Below are 17,403 nucleotides of genomic sequence, written 5' to 3' on the forward strand. Positions count from 1 at the left end.
GTGGAAGTGTTATCACACATTTCTCTTTCGCGAATAGCGTTTGAATCGCGCAACGACGACGACCCATAGAAGCAGACTCACGTCTGAATCGCAACTGCAACCCAACAAAATTGATTTTTTCTTCTCTTCAAATTCCAAAACGCTTCAGAATCGCGATCCATTCAACAAAGAAGATTGATTGTTCAACAATCGTTAGAATCTTGAAGAACGTTGGAGAAACTATGAGTCAGACAGATAATGAGAGAGAAGAAACTTAAAACATTATTATTTTTTTATATAGTTTAATTTTTAATTATTTTAAAATAAAATAAAAGTGTAAAACATAAAAATTTAGCGGTGATAAATTTAAAATTATAATCAAACTTACTCATATATATGACACGTCATTAGGTTATCGATTATGTAAACTGATACTAGCAAAACATATTTATTTTTAATTGTACTATAGAGGATTTTATATATATATATATATATATATATATCCTCTTTTTTTTTTTTTAAACTAATCGATATATCCCATGTTGAAAAATATATACCAAAATGTCTTACTTCTTTTTTACTTTCAGGAGGTCACATCCTCGCACTGCGACTATCTATTACCTTTTATATTTTGTATTTTTATAGAGAATAATTGTTAATTTAATAAATAAAAATAATAATAAAATTTTAAAAAATAAAATTATATTAATAAATCAAAAAAATACATCTAATAGAAAAAAAAAAAATAAAGTTAATATGGTTGAATAAATGTGCAAAAATAAATAACGTCCTATATTATTTTAACAATTCTCTCTTCATAAAAAATAATAATAATAATACAAAATTTACATTAATAAAATCAAACAAAATACATTATATTGAAGAAAAAATACATTTGAAAAAATATATATGAAATTTAAATTAATGATGTCCACTTAAATGTTCTCGAGTTCCTTGTGCTCCAAAAATATCATAAAAATGCATATAGACACATGCAAATGTGGAACGAAAGGACATCTAGATAGAAATTGTTAATTTAAATTTCATGAAATTTTTTTTCTCTTTGTATTTTTTTTCTTATGTATTTTGTTTAATTTTATTAATATAATTTACTTTTTTTGTTTTATTATTTTTTTTATTAGATCCAAAGAAAAAATAAGAGAGAATTTTTAATATTAAGTTACTATTTTATCTGCACCATGAAGTTGCTAAAATAATATAGATTTATATGCAAAATAGTAAGGAGTTGTTAAAATTTATTTATTTTGGCACTATTATTCAACCGTATTATTTTTTATGTATTTTTGTTTCTATTAAATATATATTGTTTATTTTATTAATATAAATTTGTTTTTTATTTATTTTTAATTTATAAAATTAATAATTATTTATTTGTAAAAATAAAAAATTAAAAAAATTAAAAGATAATAGATAATCTCATTTCAAGTAACGATCTCTTATTGCATAAAATTAAATCATCCGTCCGGATTTTTTGGTAAAAAAAAAATATTTTAATATATATTATTTAAGCTAAATTATATCTGTGGTCCCTTAACTTAATTTCAGTTAATATTTAGTCTTTTATTTTTTTTTCTTCCTAATTTGGTCATTTATTTTAATTTTAAGGGATAATTTGATATTTTATTTAAAATATCAACAATGTTATCCTTTTTTTTGACAAAAATTCAAAAAACTCATTAAAATTTTCAAACAAAACCCGTAAAATTAATAATCATCTTCAATATAATGTAAATTTTATCAAATGCATAACTCAATTATTCAAATAAACTCATATTTTCATCTCCAACAACATCAAATAAAGAGTGCAAATATGAGTTTATTTAAAAATTTAAGTTATGAATTTGTTAAATTTGCATTATATTGAAGATAATAATGAATTTTATAGATTTTATTTAAAATTTTGTAAAAAAAAAGAACAATATTATCGATATTTTAAAATGTAAAATATTAAATTATTACTTAAAATTAAAATAAAAGACCAATTAAATTTTTTTTTTACTGAAATTAACCTATTATTTAATATAAAGTATATTAGTTTAATGTTTTTTAAAAAGTGTGTATATATATATATATATATATATATATATATATATATATATATATATATATATAAAATCCTACTCTAGCGGTGCTCAAAAAAATAATACTATTTTTATAACCATCCAAAAGGCTGACAAGTGAGTATTTGACTCTTCTTCCCCATTGATCACTCATTCATGTCATGTCACGTCCCACTCTTTAGAAAAGTTGCTCTTTCTTGACTTGCCTTGTATCAAAAAGTTTCATTGCTATACAATTTCCCTCTTTCATAAATCTCACCGTCGGTCTTCCCCCACTACTCCAGAATTAGAATCTAACAATCATCTTTCAATTTATTACAAGTTTACAACACTACCCTTTCCTTCTCAGAGAAAACATTCACAACCAAAAGCAGAGATGCGTATCCTCAAATTCTTTAGAACAAAAATCCAAATGATTCTTCTTGCATCATTCTCAGTGCTCCTAAGCTTCACCACATTCGAAGCAGCTCCAGTATACAACTCTCACGTCTGCAAAGCCTCCTCTTATTACCAACCCAATTCAACTTTTCAAAATACCTTAAATACCCTTCTGTCTTCCCTCATATCAAACGCCACCCTCCATAACGGTTTCTACTCCATCCACATACCCCTCCAAACCCCTAACGACTTAAAAGGACTTTTCCTCTGCCGTGCTGACGTCACCCCTTCCCTCTGTCAAAACTGTGTTACCGCCGCTGCCAACAACATTACGAAACTTTGCAACAACCAAACAGAGTCTATAATCTGGTACGACGAATGCTTGTTGCGTTACTCCAATGACTCGGTTTTGGACCATATGGTTCCGTCAATAACATTGGATTCCGATGAAACCGTTCCTGATTCGGAATTTACACAATTCAGTGGTTTTCTTGCTAACCTTTTAAAGGGGATAGCACAGGAAGCTGTGAACTCAGATGTGAAATTTGCTACGAAAGAAGTGAATTTCATTGATTCAATGAAAATATATTCTTCGGCTCAGTGTACACCTGATTTGTCCACATTTGGTTGTAACACGTGTTTGCAAGATGCCATTAGTTCTATTGGAAGTTGTTGTAATCATAGACGAGGTGCAAGATCACTTCATCCTAGTTGTAATCTTCGATATGAAGTTTACCCGTTTTACAATGTTTCTGCTGATTCCACTCAACCACAAATTTCATCTCCTTCTTCAGGTATCAACAAAACGCATTATCTGTTTTAGTTTCTGGTGTCTTAGTATCTTTTTGGCAATGACAAAACGCGGATAGCTTAAACATAGAAGTTTGTTGACCAAAATCGTGTTGTTTGGTAGCAACTCTGATGAGTTTATACCGATTTTATAAGGGCTTATAAATATTTTTGAGATACTACTACAACTAAGGTTTGAGTTTAATATCAGCTTATTTATTCATTATCTGCTTTAAACTAATCCATTATAAGCTAGCTTATATGTCATCTACTATTTTTTATCAAACAGAGCCCTAAAATTATGAACTTGTGCAGGAAAAAGCAAAGTTTCTATTGTTATTGCGGTTGTTGTTCCAATTCTTGTTGCTGTGGTACTTTTCAGTATTGGATGCTTATTCCTGCTTAAGAGGGCAAGGAAGAAGTACAAGTATAATGCATTCATTCAGAGTTCTTCGTCGAGTAAGTTTTTTGGTGTGGTTAATTTGTTTCCTTGGTTCAGTTTATTGTAATTTGGTTGATCATAAATTGTGTGATTTACTGTCTATGTAGTTCGGAGCGAGGATCTTACAGATGTAGACTGTTTTCAATTTGACTTTGCCACAGTTGAGGCTGCCACAAACTGTTTCTCATATGAGAACAAGATTGGCCAAGGTGGATTTGGTATTGTTTATAAGGTAAGAAGTTTGTTTCAGTAGAATGCTTGATACATGATATTTCTTTTCTATTCTAAAATTTAGTAAAATGGTTTGGTTTGGTCTATAAGGTAAGTAATGTATTTGGGCAAAAAGCTTGACTCGTGTTTTTAATTTGTTAAATTTGAATAAATTGGTCTGGTGTAATTTATTAGGTAAGAAATTTGTTGATGCAAAATGTTTGACAAATGGTTTTTCTATGCTAAGTTTGAGTAAATTGGTATAGTGTGGTTTATAATGTAAGAAGTTTGTTTGTGCAAAATGCTTGACATATGTCGTTAGTATGCTAAATTTAAGTAAATTGGTCTGATCTCATGTTTGTGTTCAGGGTATCCTTTCTAATGGACAAGAGATAGCTGTGAAGAGATTGTCGGTAACCTCATTGCAAGGTGCATTGGAGTTTAGGAATGAAGCTTCCCTTGTGGCTAAACTTCAACATAGAAATTTAACGAGGCTGTTCGGATTCTGTATGGAGGGGTGCGAGAAGATGCTTATCTACGAATACATACCGAATAAAAGCCTTGATCACTTTCTATTTGGTATGGATCTTTTCAACTCTTCTATTACTTGACAATACTTTCTATCCTAACATGGTGTTACCTTTTTCCTTATAGAAGTACAACCATTTTGGAAGGGGAGATAGATTTGAAATAAATGGAAATTTTAGTATACCTACATACTATTGCTAATCTTGATATTTTATTTTCATATAAAACTGAAGATCATGCAAAACAAAGGGAGTTAGACTGGTCAAGACGTTACAAGATTATAGTTGGCATTGCTCGAGGGATTCTTTATCTCCACGAAGACTCCCAACTTAGAATTATTCATCGTGATCTAAAAGCTAGCAATGTTCTATTAGATGAAAATATGAACCCAAAGATTTCAGATTTTGGGATGGCAAGAATTTTCCAAGCTGATCACACTCAAGTAAATACCGGAAGGATAGTGGGGACTTAGTAAGTTTCAGTCTTTTCTATCATCGCCTCTTACATATATGAGAGCTTTCATCATAACTCACTAGGCAGTCAAATTATATGTGAAAAGGAAGTACATTCTTTCTGAAAATGTTGACATTGTTTTTCAGTGGCTACATGTCTCCAGAATCTGCAATGCGTGGACAGTTCTCTGTGAAGTCAGATGTGTTCAGTTTCGGTGTCTTAGTTTTGGAAATTGTGAGTGGCAAGAAGAATACCGATTTAAATCAACGGAATAATGCTGAGGACCTCTTAAGCTATGTGAGTATAAATGAATGTCACTTTTTTCTTCTTCTCTTTTGACACAATCCTAGCTAAACTAGTATGTATTACTACCACAGGCTTGGAAAAAATGGTCAGAGCAAACACCTTTAGAATTATTGGATCCAACACTACAAGGTTCTTGTTCAAGAAATGAAGTCATCAGATGCATCCACATGGGTTTATTGTGTGTTCAAGAAAATCCAAATGACAGGCCTTTTATGGAAACTATTGCACTTATGCTCAACAGTTATTCAGTTACCTTGTCGTTACCTCGACAACCACCATCTTTCTTGCGTGGAAGAACACCCTGTGAGAACAAGTTGTATAATTGAGGGGAATTGAAATTGAGAAAAAGAGAGAAGAAAACAAAATGTTCTGAAAATGGAGAATGATTAACTCCATCTGGAGAATGTTCTCTGTTTTACAATTTATATCCGTTTGAGCACTAACTGTCAAAACAAAATTCTAACCTTCTTAATTACTTCTAACTGAATTCTAACATCTCTAACTAACTACAAATCATTTTAATTATATTTAACATATTTCCTAATTTAAAGTGATTCAATTAATGTTAATCCAAGATTGTTACTCAATCTAAGATTGTTCCTCACTCTTGGAACTTCACCCTTTTCAAGCTTTTAGTTAGGATGTCAACATTTTGATCATTGGTACTGCAATGCTATAACTTTATATTGTCTTTCATCACTTGATCTCTTAGGAAATGAAACCTTGTTTCTATGTGCTTGTTCCTTCCATGAACATTTGGATGTTTTGCTAGATTTGTTGTTGATTTGTTGTCTATCTTCAACTTTACTGCTACATTGCTTCTCAGTCTCAATTTTGTCATTAATTTAGCCACCATATAGCTTGACAATCTCCCATTGATGTAGCCACATATTCAGCATCACATGTGGACAAGGCTACTATGATTTGCTTCTTCGAACACCATGAGATTGGTGAGTTAATGATCATGAACACATAGCTCGTGGTACTATTTCTACCATCCTTATATCCACATCAATCTGCATCAGTAAAGCTAACAAGTTCAGCTTCATATTAACCCCCTTCAATGGTTTCTTTGATGTATCTCAAAATTCTTTTTGCTGCCATGTAGTGTGATGTCCTAGGCTTCTACATGTATCTACTAATCAACCCAACATTATATGCAATATATGGTCTTGTGTTGCACAAGTACCTTGAGGCTCTTACAATTTGCTTGAAGATTATAGGGTCAATCATCTCCTGATTTGCCTCTTTGTACAATATCAGCCCTACTTCTGTTGGGGTTCTAGTTCCATTGCAATCTAGCATTTTGAATCTTTTCAATACATCAATTGCATACTTCTTTTGATGCATAAAAATTCCATTTTTCTTGGTTTCAAACTCAATGCCAAGGAAATATCATAGCATGCATAGATTAGACATCTCAAACTCCTTCTCCATTCTGATTTTGAACTTCTGAATTAGTGCTTCATCACTGTCGGTCACTAGCAAATCGTCCACATAAAGGCATATCAGTAATGCAGGTGCTGTTGCTGCCTTTTTCACACACACTTCATGCTCATTCACACACTTTTCAAACTACTTCTCTATGAGGAATCTGCCAATCCTCTTGTTCTAGGCCATAGGTGCTTGCTTCAAGCCATATAGAGACTTCTTTAGCTTGTACACATCGTCTTCTTTGCATGTTTTCAAAATCCTGGTGGCTGCTTTACATATACTTCTTCTTCTAGTGAGCCATTGAGGAATGCTGATTGACATCTGGCTGCTGCATACACCAACCTTTGTAACTGGCCATTGAGACTACCATCCTCATCGTTTCAATTCTAGCTACTGGGACAAACACCTCATCATAGTCCAGTCCATGTTTATTCAAGAATCCATTTGCTACAATTATGGCCTTGTACTTGGAAACCTCTCCATCAAGCTTCAATTTGAGTTTATATACCCATTTCACATCGATTGATCTCTTATCTACTGACAGAGTCATCAACTCCCATGTCTGGTTCTTCTCTATTTACTAGCATATGTCACTTTATATGGTTGCAATCTGACAGAAGGTTGTCTAGCTCTTTCAGACATTCCCACAGACTCAAGAACTGATTGACTTGTTGTTCCTACTGGCTAACCTTCATCAGGTTCCACTACTTCTGCATTATTGATTGAATTGATGGAGCTGGCTGGTATGTCTGGGCTGGCTGCACTACTCGAGCTGGCTTCACCCATTTTCCAGTCTCATCCTCTTAATTCATCCACCAATATGTCCTTGCTTATCACCACTTTGTTCTTGTTTGGATCATACAACTTGTAAGCTCCAATTGCATCATAACCCAACAACACCATTTTTTTCAGCTCTGTTTTGAGTTGGCACATGCCTGAAGCACAATGAGCCAAACACTCTCACATGATTCACAATTGGCTTTCTTTCAGTCCAAGCTTTCCAGGTGTCCTAGTGTCCAGTCTCTTGGTTGGGCACCTATTTAAAATGTATACTATTGTTGAAACTGCTTGTCCCCATAATTTGTGAGACATCATTCTCCCTTTCAACATGTTTTTTGCCATATTAAGAATGGTTATGTTCCTCCTTTCTACAACTCCATTACGTTGTGGTGTATATGGTGCAGTCACTTCATGAATCATTCCCTCTTTGTCACAGAATTCATGGAATTCATGAGATTGATACTCGCCACCTCCATATATGTCCTAATCACTTTAAGCTTGCAGCCACTTTGTTTTTCTACCATCAGTTTGAATCCTCTAAATACATCAATCACTTCACTCTTCTTCTTGATTAGATAGATCCAAGTTTTTCTTGTAAAATTATCAATGAGTGATACAAAGTAATGATTACCTCATATTGACACTTCTTCAAAAGGACCACAAACATCAGAAAATATTACCTCCATCATTCTTGAGGATCTAGTTGGCAAGTTTGATTTGAATGAATTCATATGCTACTTGGCTTGACAACACTCCTCACATATCTTCTTTGGTATTTGAATTTCTGGAATTCCTAACACCATTTCCTTACTCCGCAACACTTGAAGACTTCTGAAATTCAAATGTCCAAACCTCTGATGCCAACACAAATCTTCATTCCTGATTTCAGCAGCTAGGCACTTGTTCTGGCTGATCTGAATATCAATCTTGAAGGTTATGTTTTTGGACAGTGGTGCCTTCAAGATCATTCTTCTTGAATTATCAAACATCCTCATTTCACCATGCTTTATCTTCATTGAATATCGTTTTTCCAGCAACTGTCTAAGGTTTAGCAGATTGTTCTTCATGTTTGGCACATACAACACATCACATATGAATGATTGTTTGCCATCTCTCCTTTTAATCAGCACATTGCCTACTGCTATTATCTGCAAATATGATCTCTTTTTTTTACCTTATCATCAATGCTCACAAACCAATCTTTATGGCCAATCATATGATTAGAGCAACTTGTGTCAAGATACCACTGCTCTGGGCAATCATCATCTGATTTTGTTGTAGCCATTTATAACACATCATTGAACTTGAGTCCTCAGCTGCCATTTGAGCTTCATCGTCCTCTATTTGGACTTTCTTGGATTTGCATTCATTTGCAAAATATCCCTATTTTTTACAATTGTAACATTGGATCCCTTTCTTGTTGAACTTCTTCTTGCCATTCAAATTATTGCTACTGTTATCACTTCTGTTCTGATTTCTTGAATTTCTAGCCCCTTCATCAGAATCATACTTCTTGTACCACTTGAATTTACCATTGCCTTTCTTGTGCTTCACATCACCTTGGCTGATCTTCTTGCTAACTTGGGCCTACAATTGAGATGCCGAGGTTGTTGCACACCTTTCTCTTACTCTCAATTCATGATCTTCAAAAGAGCCTTGCAAATCCTCCACCTTCATCTTATGAAGATCCTTTGATTCTTCAATGGCCACCACAACATGATCATATCGTTGTGTTAACGTTCTACAAATTTTTCCAATAATCACCACTTCAGTTAATGATTCACCATTTGTTCTCATCTGATTAACAACATGTACACGATTGAAGTAATCTGCCACATCTTCATCTTCTTTCATCTACAATAGTTCGTATTGCCTTCTTAGCATTTGAAGCTTCATTTTCTTGGCATTTTCCCCGTCTGTATAGTACTTGACCAAGATCTCGCATGCCTCCTTTGATGCAGATGCCTTTGAAATCCTCTCAAAGTTGTTTGAATTCATACTTTGCTGGATGTAAAACAATGTCTTGCAATCTTTGAAAGTGGTTTGTTGTCTTTCCGTTGGATTCGCACCAAGTTGTTCATAGTCATCTTGAACAATCTCAAACACTTCTTGAGTTTCTAGCAACGATCTCATGGATGCAGACCACCTCTCCTAATTCTTCTCATCAAGAATTGGCAAATTCGATGACAATCCTCCTCCATTCATGTCTTCTTTCTTTCAATCACACTTGCGTTTCCCAATTTCTGATTCCCCCTCACACTTGCACTCGTGTTTCCCAAGGTTTAGAACTCAAGCTCTTGATGTCAATTGTTACAACATGTTGTATAACTGAGAGGAATTGAAATTGAAAAGAAGAGAGAAGAGAACAAAATGTTTTGAAAACGAAGAATGATTAACTACATCTGGAGAATGTTCTCCATTTTACCGTTTATATCAATTTGAACACTACCTGTCAAAACAAAATTCTAACTTTCTTAATTACATCTAATTGTATTCTAACATCCTTAACTAACTACAAATCACTTTAATTACATTTAACACACCCGACAGAATAACACTTTATTTACCACATGTTCAATTCCATGCTATGTGAATGAAATATCCATTACTGAAGTATATTCTCGATAAAAGATATTGTTTGTATGTTTTCTTTGATCCATACAATGAATAATAAATCATGTCAAACTATGGCGTAACAACTGCATTTACCTATATATATATATATATTGTAAATAATAATGGCTAAAATAATTCTGTTTTAATAGTAAAAATAATGGCTATTGAGTATAGATTATGTTGGTTCTATATACTTACAAGCTTCATGTTAGAATTTGGATGCACTTGCAATATACATAGTTGAGACCTTAGTAATTTGCAAAATCAACGAAATTGTTTTAGAAATATAAGGCTGATTTTCGATTGGATTACTTTTTGTAGCTCTACTAAATGCAAGTACCTAGTTATTATTAGTACAGATACTGTTAAATTATGGTTCTGATGAGTAAATATCACTATGATTTTTATTGATGAATATGTGATACTCAAGGCACTTAGTCAATTAGATAAATGTTTAGGATTTTCTTAGTATAATTAACTTACAACTAATTGTATTTAAGTATATCAGAGAGCGACTTCAGTGAGAAGTTGAAATGCATTAGTCATAAGGCAACTCATGAATGTATGACAGTTCATTTATATTTGATTAAAAATATATTTAACTCATAAATTAAGAAAAAAAATGCTAATATTCACATAAAAAAGGAAAAAAAAAATGCTAAGAACAATATATTTTTAAAATTAATAAATTAAAAAAGTGTTTCAAAATTAAAATTTGTGCTCCTTGTATTGATTTACGGATACTTGCATATATGTATTTTAGAAGTATCAGAATATTATTATTTAAATAATTTATTTAATATTTCTAATATACTTTACTTTACGAATATTTGTGAATATATATCTTTTGAAAATTAAGGAAATAAAAGAGATGGTACAAATTCTTTTGGAACATCAATTTAGATGTACTTGATTTACTTTAAGATGTTTTCCAAAAATTATTACTTAATAAATGACATTTAAAGTGTTTTTAAATTGTTAGCTATTAAATAAAATTATTATCTATTTCAATTCTTTTAACAACACTTTTATTAATATTATGACATAGAAATTAAAATAATTAAAAATTACAATCATTATAATTAGATATTTATGAAAAATGGTCAATACATTTTCTTTAAAAGTATTTTATGTATTCAAATAGTATTTTATTTTAAATTTTAAATTTTTTACATATTTACATATCCGAACTTCATAATTACAAGATGCTTTCGAGAAAAAAAAAAAAGGAATTTTGAACTAATTGTCTCCTCCTGTAACAAAAACTAACCGTTAACTATTCACATGATCATTTTAAAAAACCAAGCTGAACATAGATGTATTTCAAGAGTTAAATAAAGTTTCTTGTTTTGTAAAATTTTAATTTTTTTTTATTTCCATTAAAAAAGTTATCAACTTTTAATCTTTTTTTATCTGTATCTAAGATTCTAACTCTATTCACGTGTATTATTCAAAATTTTAAATGATTTAATATAATTATTTTTTAAAAATATAAACAACTCTCTTTTAGAATCTTTCAATAAATAATAAATTAAATATAAATTTTAAAATTTAAAATTTTTTATATTTTTGAAAATTCATATTTAATATATTCTTTTAGTAATTTTTTTTTCTGAGATATGTTCTAAAAATAAATAATCTAATATTTTTTTGTTTCTTTTTTTAATTTGTAAATATTGAGTCATCGCCTATTTCATGGTCACACCATTTTAAAATATACATCGAGGCAATTACTTTGCCGTATTACATTAGCACATCAACGATCTAGTAAGATCAAATTTTAAAAAGAACAAAAACTGAAATAATTTCAAACGATAGTGATGAAATAAAAAAAAAATTACAAAAAACTAAACCATATTTTTGTCATATTGTAAAGATTAAAAACACTAGGTAATTCTTAAAATAAAAGGGAAGGAAATTTTAATTTTTCTAATTAATTTTCTATGTTTTTTTAATAGATTCATTTTAATTTTGTCTCATAGTGACGTTTTCTCTATAAAAAAAATTGAATTGAATTGAATTTTCAAGTAGACAATATTCTGAAAGAACCTATCGGTTCTGCATTAAAAGTTGAAAGTTATATTAAAATTTAAAACAAATATTGTTTTTATAACCAAGCAAAGGCATAGAAGTGAGTATTTGACTCTTCTTCCATATTGATCACTCATTCATGTCATGTCCCCACTCTTTAGAAAAGTTGCTCTCTTGACTCATAAATCTCATCGTCAGCGGTGGTCACCCACCATAACAAACACCAATACGGCTTCGTGAGAATACCAACACTACCCTTTCCCTTTGAGAAACCAAAAGCAGATATGCGTAAGCGTATCCTCAAATTCTTTAGAACAAAAATCCAAATGATTCTTCTTGCATCATTCTTAGTGCTCCTAAGCTTCACCACATTCGAAGCAGCTCCAGTATACAACTTCCACCATTGCACAGATTACCAAACTACCTATTACAAACCCAATTCAACTTTTCAAAATACCTTAAATACCCTTCTCTCTTCCCTCATCTCAAACGCCACCCTCCACAACGGTTTCTACTCCATCCACATACCCCTCCAAACCCCTAACGATTTAAAAGGACTTTTCCTCTGCCGTGCTGACGTCACCCCTTCCCTCTGTCAAAACTGTGTAACCGCCGCTGCCAACAATATTACGAAACTTTGCAACAACCAAACAGAGTCTATAATCTGGTACGATGAGTGCTTATTGCGTTACTCCAATGACACCGTCTTGAACCATATAGTTCCATCAACATATTTGGAATCTCAAGAGAGTGTTCCTCATTCAGAACGTACACAATTCAATGATTTTCTTCCAAGTTTTTTGAAGGGGGTAGTACAAGAAGCTGTGTATTCTCCTCAGAAATTTGCTGTGAAAGAAGCGAATTTCACGGATTCTATGAAATTCTATTCTTTGGCACAGTGTACACCTGATTTATCCACGTTTGACTGTAACACGTGTTTGCAAGGTGCTATTAGTACAATCAATGGAAAACGAGGAGCAAGATCACTTCTTCCTAGTTGTAATCTTCGATACGACTCGTATCAGTTTTACAATGTTTCTTCTGTTTCCACTCAACCACAACTTTCATCTCCTTCTTCAGGTATCAACAAAATGCAAAATCGGACAAAACACTAGTTTATAGTGGATAGATTACCGTATATATGTTTGTTTGACCAAAATCGAGTTGTTTGGTAACAACTCTCACGAATTTATAGTGTTTTTATGAGGGCTAAAATACTACTGCAACTAATATTTGAGTTTATAGTCTATAGTGTTTCATATATTTCCTTCTTTGTATGTTTATTATCTTAATTTAAAAATATTAATTAAAAATATATTTTCATGTTATTTTATGTCAGCTCAATTGCTACTTTTATTAAACACCTCAAGTTATAAATTCATCTATTATACACTAGCTTATCTATCATCTACTATTTTTTTTTCCAAACAGATTCCTAAAGTTATGAACTTGTGCAGGAAAAAGGAAAGTTTCTATTGTTATTGCGGTTGTTGTTCCAATTGTTGTTGCTGTGGTACTTTTCATTATTGGATGCTTATTCCTGCTTAAGAGGGAAAAAAATAAGTATAAGTATAATTCATTCATTCAGGGTTCATCCTCAAGTAAGTTTTTTTTTTGGTTAATTTGTTTTCTTGGTTCAGTTGATTGTAATTTGGTTAGTGATAAATTTTGTGATGGTCTGTCTATGTAGTTCGGCGCGAGGATCTTAGCGATGTAGATTGTTTGCAATTTGACTTTGCCGCAGTTGAAGCTGCCACAAACTGTTTCTCGAATAAGAATAAGATTGGCGAAGGCGGATTTGGCGTTGTTTATAAGGTAAGAAATTTGTTGGAGTAGAATTCTTGATACATGATTTTTTTCTATGCTAAAATTTAGTAAAATGGTTTGGTGTGGTTTATAAGGTAAGAATTTTGTTTGTGCAAAATGCTTGACTCATGTTTTAATTTGTTAAATTTGAGTAAATTGGTCCTGTGTAATTTACTAGGTAAGAAATTTGTTGATGGAAAAGTTTGACACATGGTTTTTCTATGCTAAGTTTGAGTAAATTGGTCTAGTGTGGTTTATAATGTAAGAAGTTTGTTTGTGTAAAATGCTTGGCACACGTATTTAATATGCTGAATTTGAGTAAATTGGTCTGCTCTTATGCTTGTGTTTAGGGTATCCTTCCTAATGGACATGAGATAGCTGTGAAGAGGTTGTCGGCAACCTCACTGCAAGGTGTAATAGAATTCAGGAATGAAGCTTCCCTTGTGGCCAAGCTTCAACATAGAAATTTAGTGAGGCTGTTGGGATTTTGTTTGGAAGGGCGCGAGAAGATGCTTGTCTATGAATACATACCGAATAAAAGCCTTGATCGTTATCTATTTGGTATTGATCCTTTCAACTCATTTATTACTTGGCTGATTGTGCTGAACAAACTCAAACTGGTATCAATTAATCAATTTACTATCTAATAAAACAAAGTCTTGTTGAACACGTGTCATATTACTAAAAAAAACTTTTCCTGCTCTTTGCCACATCCGTGGTTTAATCACAGGTCTATGTGCTGGTATGGCTCAAAAGCATAATCTTTTTATATATCAAGACACGCTGTTACCATTTTCCTTATAAAAGTACAGTCACTTTGGAGGGGTTAATAGCTTTGTAATAAATGGAAGTTTTAGTGTACCTACCTACTGTTGCTAATCTTCATCTTTAATTTTTGCATAATATTTGTAGATCCTGCAATGCAAAGGGAGTTAGACTGGTCAAGACGCTACAAGATTATAGTTGGCATCGCTCGAGGGATTCTTTATCTCCATGAAGACTCTCAACTTAGAATTATTCATCGTGATCTCAAAGCTAGCAATGTTCTATTAGACGAAAATATGAATCCAAAAATTTCAGATTTTGGGATGGCAAAAATTTTCCAAGCAGATCAAACTCAAGTAAATACAGGAAGGATAGTGGGGACTTAGTAAGTTTAAGGCTTTTCTTGCATTTATGAGAGCTTACATGTTAATTTACAAGCCACTTAAATTATGTGTTAAAAAGAAGTATATTCTTTATGAAAATGTTTACATTCTTTCTTGAATGTGTGGATTACAATATTGTTTTTCAGCGGCTACATGTCTCCAGAATATGCAATGCGCGGACAGTTCTCTGTTAAGTCAGATGTGTTCAGTTTCGGTGTCTTAGTTTTGGAAATTGTGAGTGGCAAGAAAAATACTGATTTAAATCAATGGAATAATGCTGATGACCTCTTAAGCTATGTGAGTATAAATAAATGTCACTTGTTTCTTCTGATCTTTTGACACAATCCTAGCTAAACTAGTTGTATTACTACTACAGGCTTGGAAAAAATGGTCAGAGCAAACACCTTTAGAATTACTGGATCCAACACTACGAGGTTCTTGTTCAAGAAATGAAGTCATCAGATGCATCCATATGGGTTTGTTGTGTGTTCAAGAAAATCCAAATGACAGGCCTTCTATGGAAACTATTGCACTTATGCTCAACAGTTATTCAGTTACCTTGTCATTACCTCGACAACCACCATCTTTCTTGCGTGGAAGAACACCCGACAGAATAACACAAGGGCTTAATTCTGATCAGTCTTCCACCTGTTCAATTCCATGGTCTGTGAATGAAGTATCCATTACCGAAGTATATCCTCGATAAAAGATATTGTTTGTATGTTTTCTTTGATTCATACAGTGTATGTTCAAATCATGTCAAACTATGGTGTAACAGCTACATTTACCTAGTTTATATATATATATATATATATATATATATATATTGGAAATAATAATAGCTAAAATAATTGTTTTAATAGTAAAAATTATGGCTATTGAGTGTAGATTCTGTCGGCTCTATATACTTACAAGCTTCATGTTAGAATTGGGATGCACATGCATTGTACATAATTGAGACCTGAGCAATTTGCAATATCAACAAAATTGTTTCAGAAACATAAGGCTGATTTTCTATTGGATTATTTTTTGTAGCTCTATTAAATGCATGTATCTTGTTATTATTAGTACAGATCACTGTTAAATTATGGTTCTGATGAGTAAATATCACTATGATTTTTATGATGAATAATAGTTAGTATGTGATACTCAAGGCACTTAGTTAGATAAATGTTTAGGATTTTCTTAGTATAATTAAATTCTAAACTTACTGTATTTAAGTATATCAGAGAATGATTTCAGTGAGAAGTTGAAATGCATTGGTCATCAACTTTAGTTTTTTAATAAATGTATGAGAATTCATTTTCTCACTGTTTTATCTTATGGTTTCATGATTCATTTTTTTAAGCTCTGTTGCGCTTTCCGTTCTTAGTTTTGGTGGACCCATCAATAGACTACGGTTTCTACAATATCCGGTGTCCAACACAAAAAGAAGCAATTGGATACTACGATTTGTCTATCTTACGCTATTCCAACGATTCAATAATCAGTGAAATGGAAACTCAAACAGCTTACTTTTACAACATCGAATTCAAAACGGAGGTGGATGATGCGTTTAACCAAACGCTAAAGAACTTGTTGGATGAACTTAAAAGCGCGGCGGCCTAAGGTGACTCACGAAAGAGTCAATTTGCTGAAAAAATAATTTTATTATAAATTTGTTTTTTAAAATATTAAAAGTTATTTATTAATAGATTCATAAATCATAATATCAGTTGTGGTGGGAAGGAGCCAATCACCGTGGGGTTGTCGGAACCCACCACCGACCGGGTTGCCGAAGTTCAAACACTGATTAGTGATTACCTAAGGCTAAGGCCGTTCGTGGTTGGTTTTTTTTAAAAATCAAACCATATCCGTTTTAAAATCAATATATGGATTTAAATCTATTATATATATTTAAAACAGACTCTCGATGCCACATCATCATATTTTGCCACTTCAACATATGAATGAGAGTATGGCTCCTCTTTCAACAACTTCTCCTCTTCCTTCCACAATTTCTTTAATACCTCCAAAATCTATTTGATAATATTATTTTATAATAAATTAATAAATTATAAAATTATTTTACAATTATTTATAAAAAAATTATAAATTATTTTACAATTTGATAATAATTTATAATTTATATTATTATCAAATTATTTTATAAGTTATTTTATAATAAATTTATAAATTATTTTATAATATTATTAGTCATTTACCAGTTGTAATTACTTATAAAATTATAAAATTATTTTACAATTATTTATAATAACTTTATAATTTATGAATTATTTTACAATTCGATAATAATTTATAATTTATATTATTATCAAATTATTTTATAAGTTATTTTATAATAAATTTATAAATTATTTTATAGTATTATTAGTCATTTAGCAGTTGTAATAATTTATATTATTAATCATTAAATTCAATG

At 31.5% G+C, this 17,403-nt stretch overlaps 2 protein-coding genes and 1 pseudogene across 2 annotated transcripts; all 3 read left to right on the forward strand.

Annotated features, from left to right (window-relative positions):
* The first annotated feature begins 2,208 nt into the window (after nucleotides 1–2,208).
* Nucleotides 2,209–5,641, forward strand: LOC140918599 (cysteine-rich receptor-like protein kinase 10). Its single transcript, XM_027333483.2, has 7 exons — nucleotides 2,209–3,232; nucleotides 3,543–3,686; nucleotides 3,777–3,901; nucleotides 4,248–4,458; nucleotides 4,641–4,878; nucleotides 5,007–5,157; nucleotides 5,238–5,641. The coding sequence occupies exons 1-7, from the start codon at nucleotides 2,437–2,439 to the stop codon at nucleotides 5,490–5,492; spliced, it is 1,920 nt and encodes a 639-aa protein (XP_027189284.2). The 5' UTR covers nucleotides 2,209–2,436; the 3' UTR covers nucleotides 5,493–5,641.
* A 6,501-nt stretch (nucleotides 5,642–12,142) lies between these two features.
* LOC101512516 (cysteine-rich receptor-like protein kinase 10) lies at nucleotides 12,143–15,868 on the forward strand. The gene is made up of 7 exons (XM_027333486.2): nucleotides 12,143–13,107; nucleotides 13,485–13,628; nucleotides 13,718–13,842; nucleotides 14,184–14,394; nucleotides 14,746–14,983; nucleotides 15,128–15,278; nucleotides 15,358–15,868. Exons 1-7 carry the CDS (start codon nucleotides 12,312–12,314, stop codon nucleotides 15,685–15,687), a joined length of 1,995 nt encoding a protein of 664 aa, XP_027189287.1. The 5' UTR covers nucleotides 12,143–12,311; the 3' UTR covers nucleotides 15,688–15,868.
* The window catches only part of LOC140919960 (cysteine-rich receptor-like protein kinase 29), an 11,421-nt pseudogene continuing 9,870 nt past the window's right edge, over nucleotides 15,853–17,403 (forward strand).

Source organism: Cicer arietinum, chromosome 4 (assembly GCF_000331145.2).
Source record: "Cicer arietinum cultivar CDC Frontier isolate Library 1 chromosome 4, Cicar.CDCFrontier_v2.0, whole genome shotgun sequence".
NCBI classification, from domain to species: Eukaryota; Viridiplantae; Streptophyta; class Magnoliopsida; order Fabales; family Fabaceae; genus Cicer; species Cicer arietinum.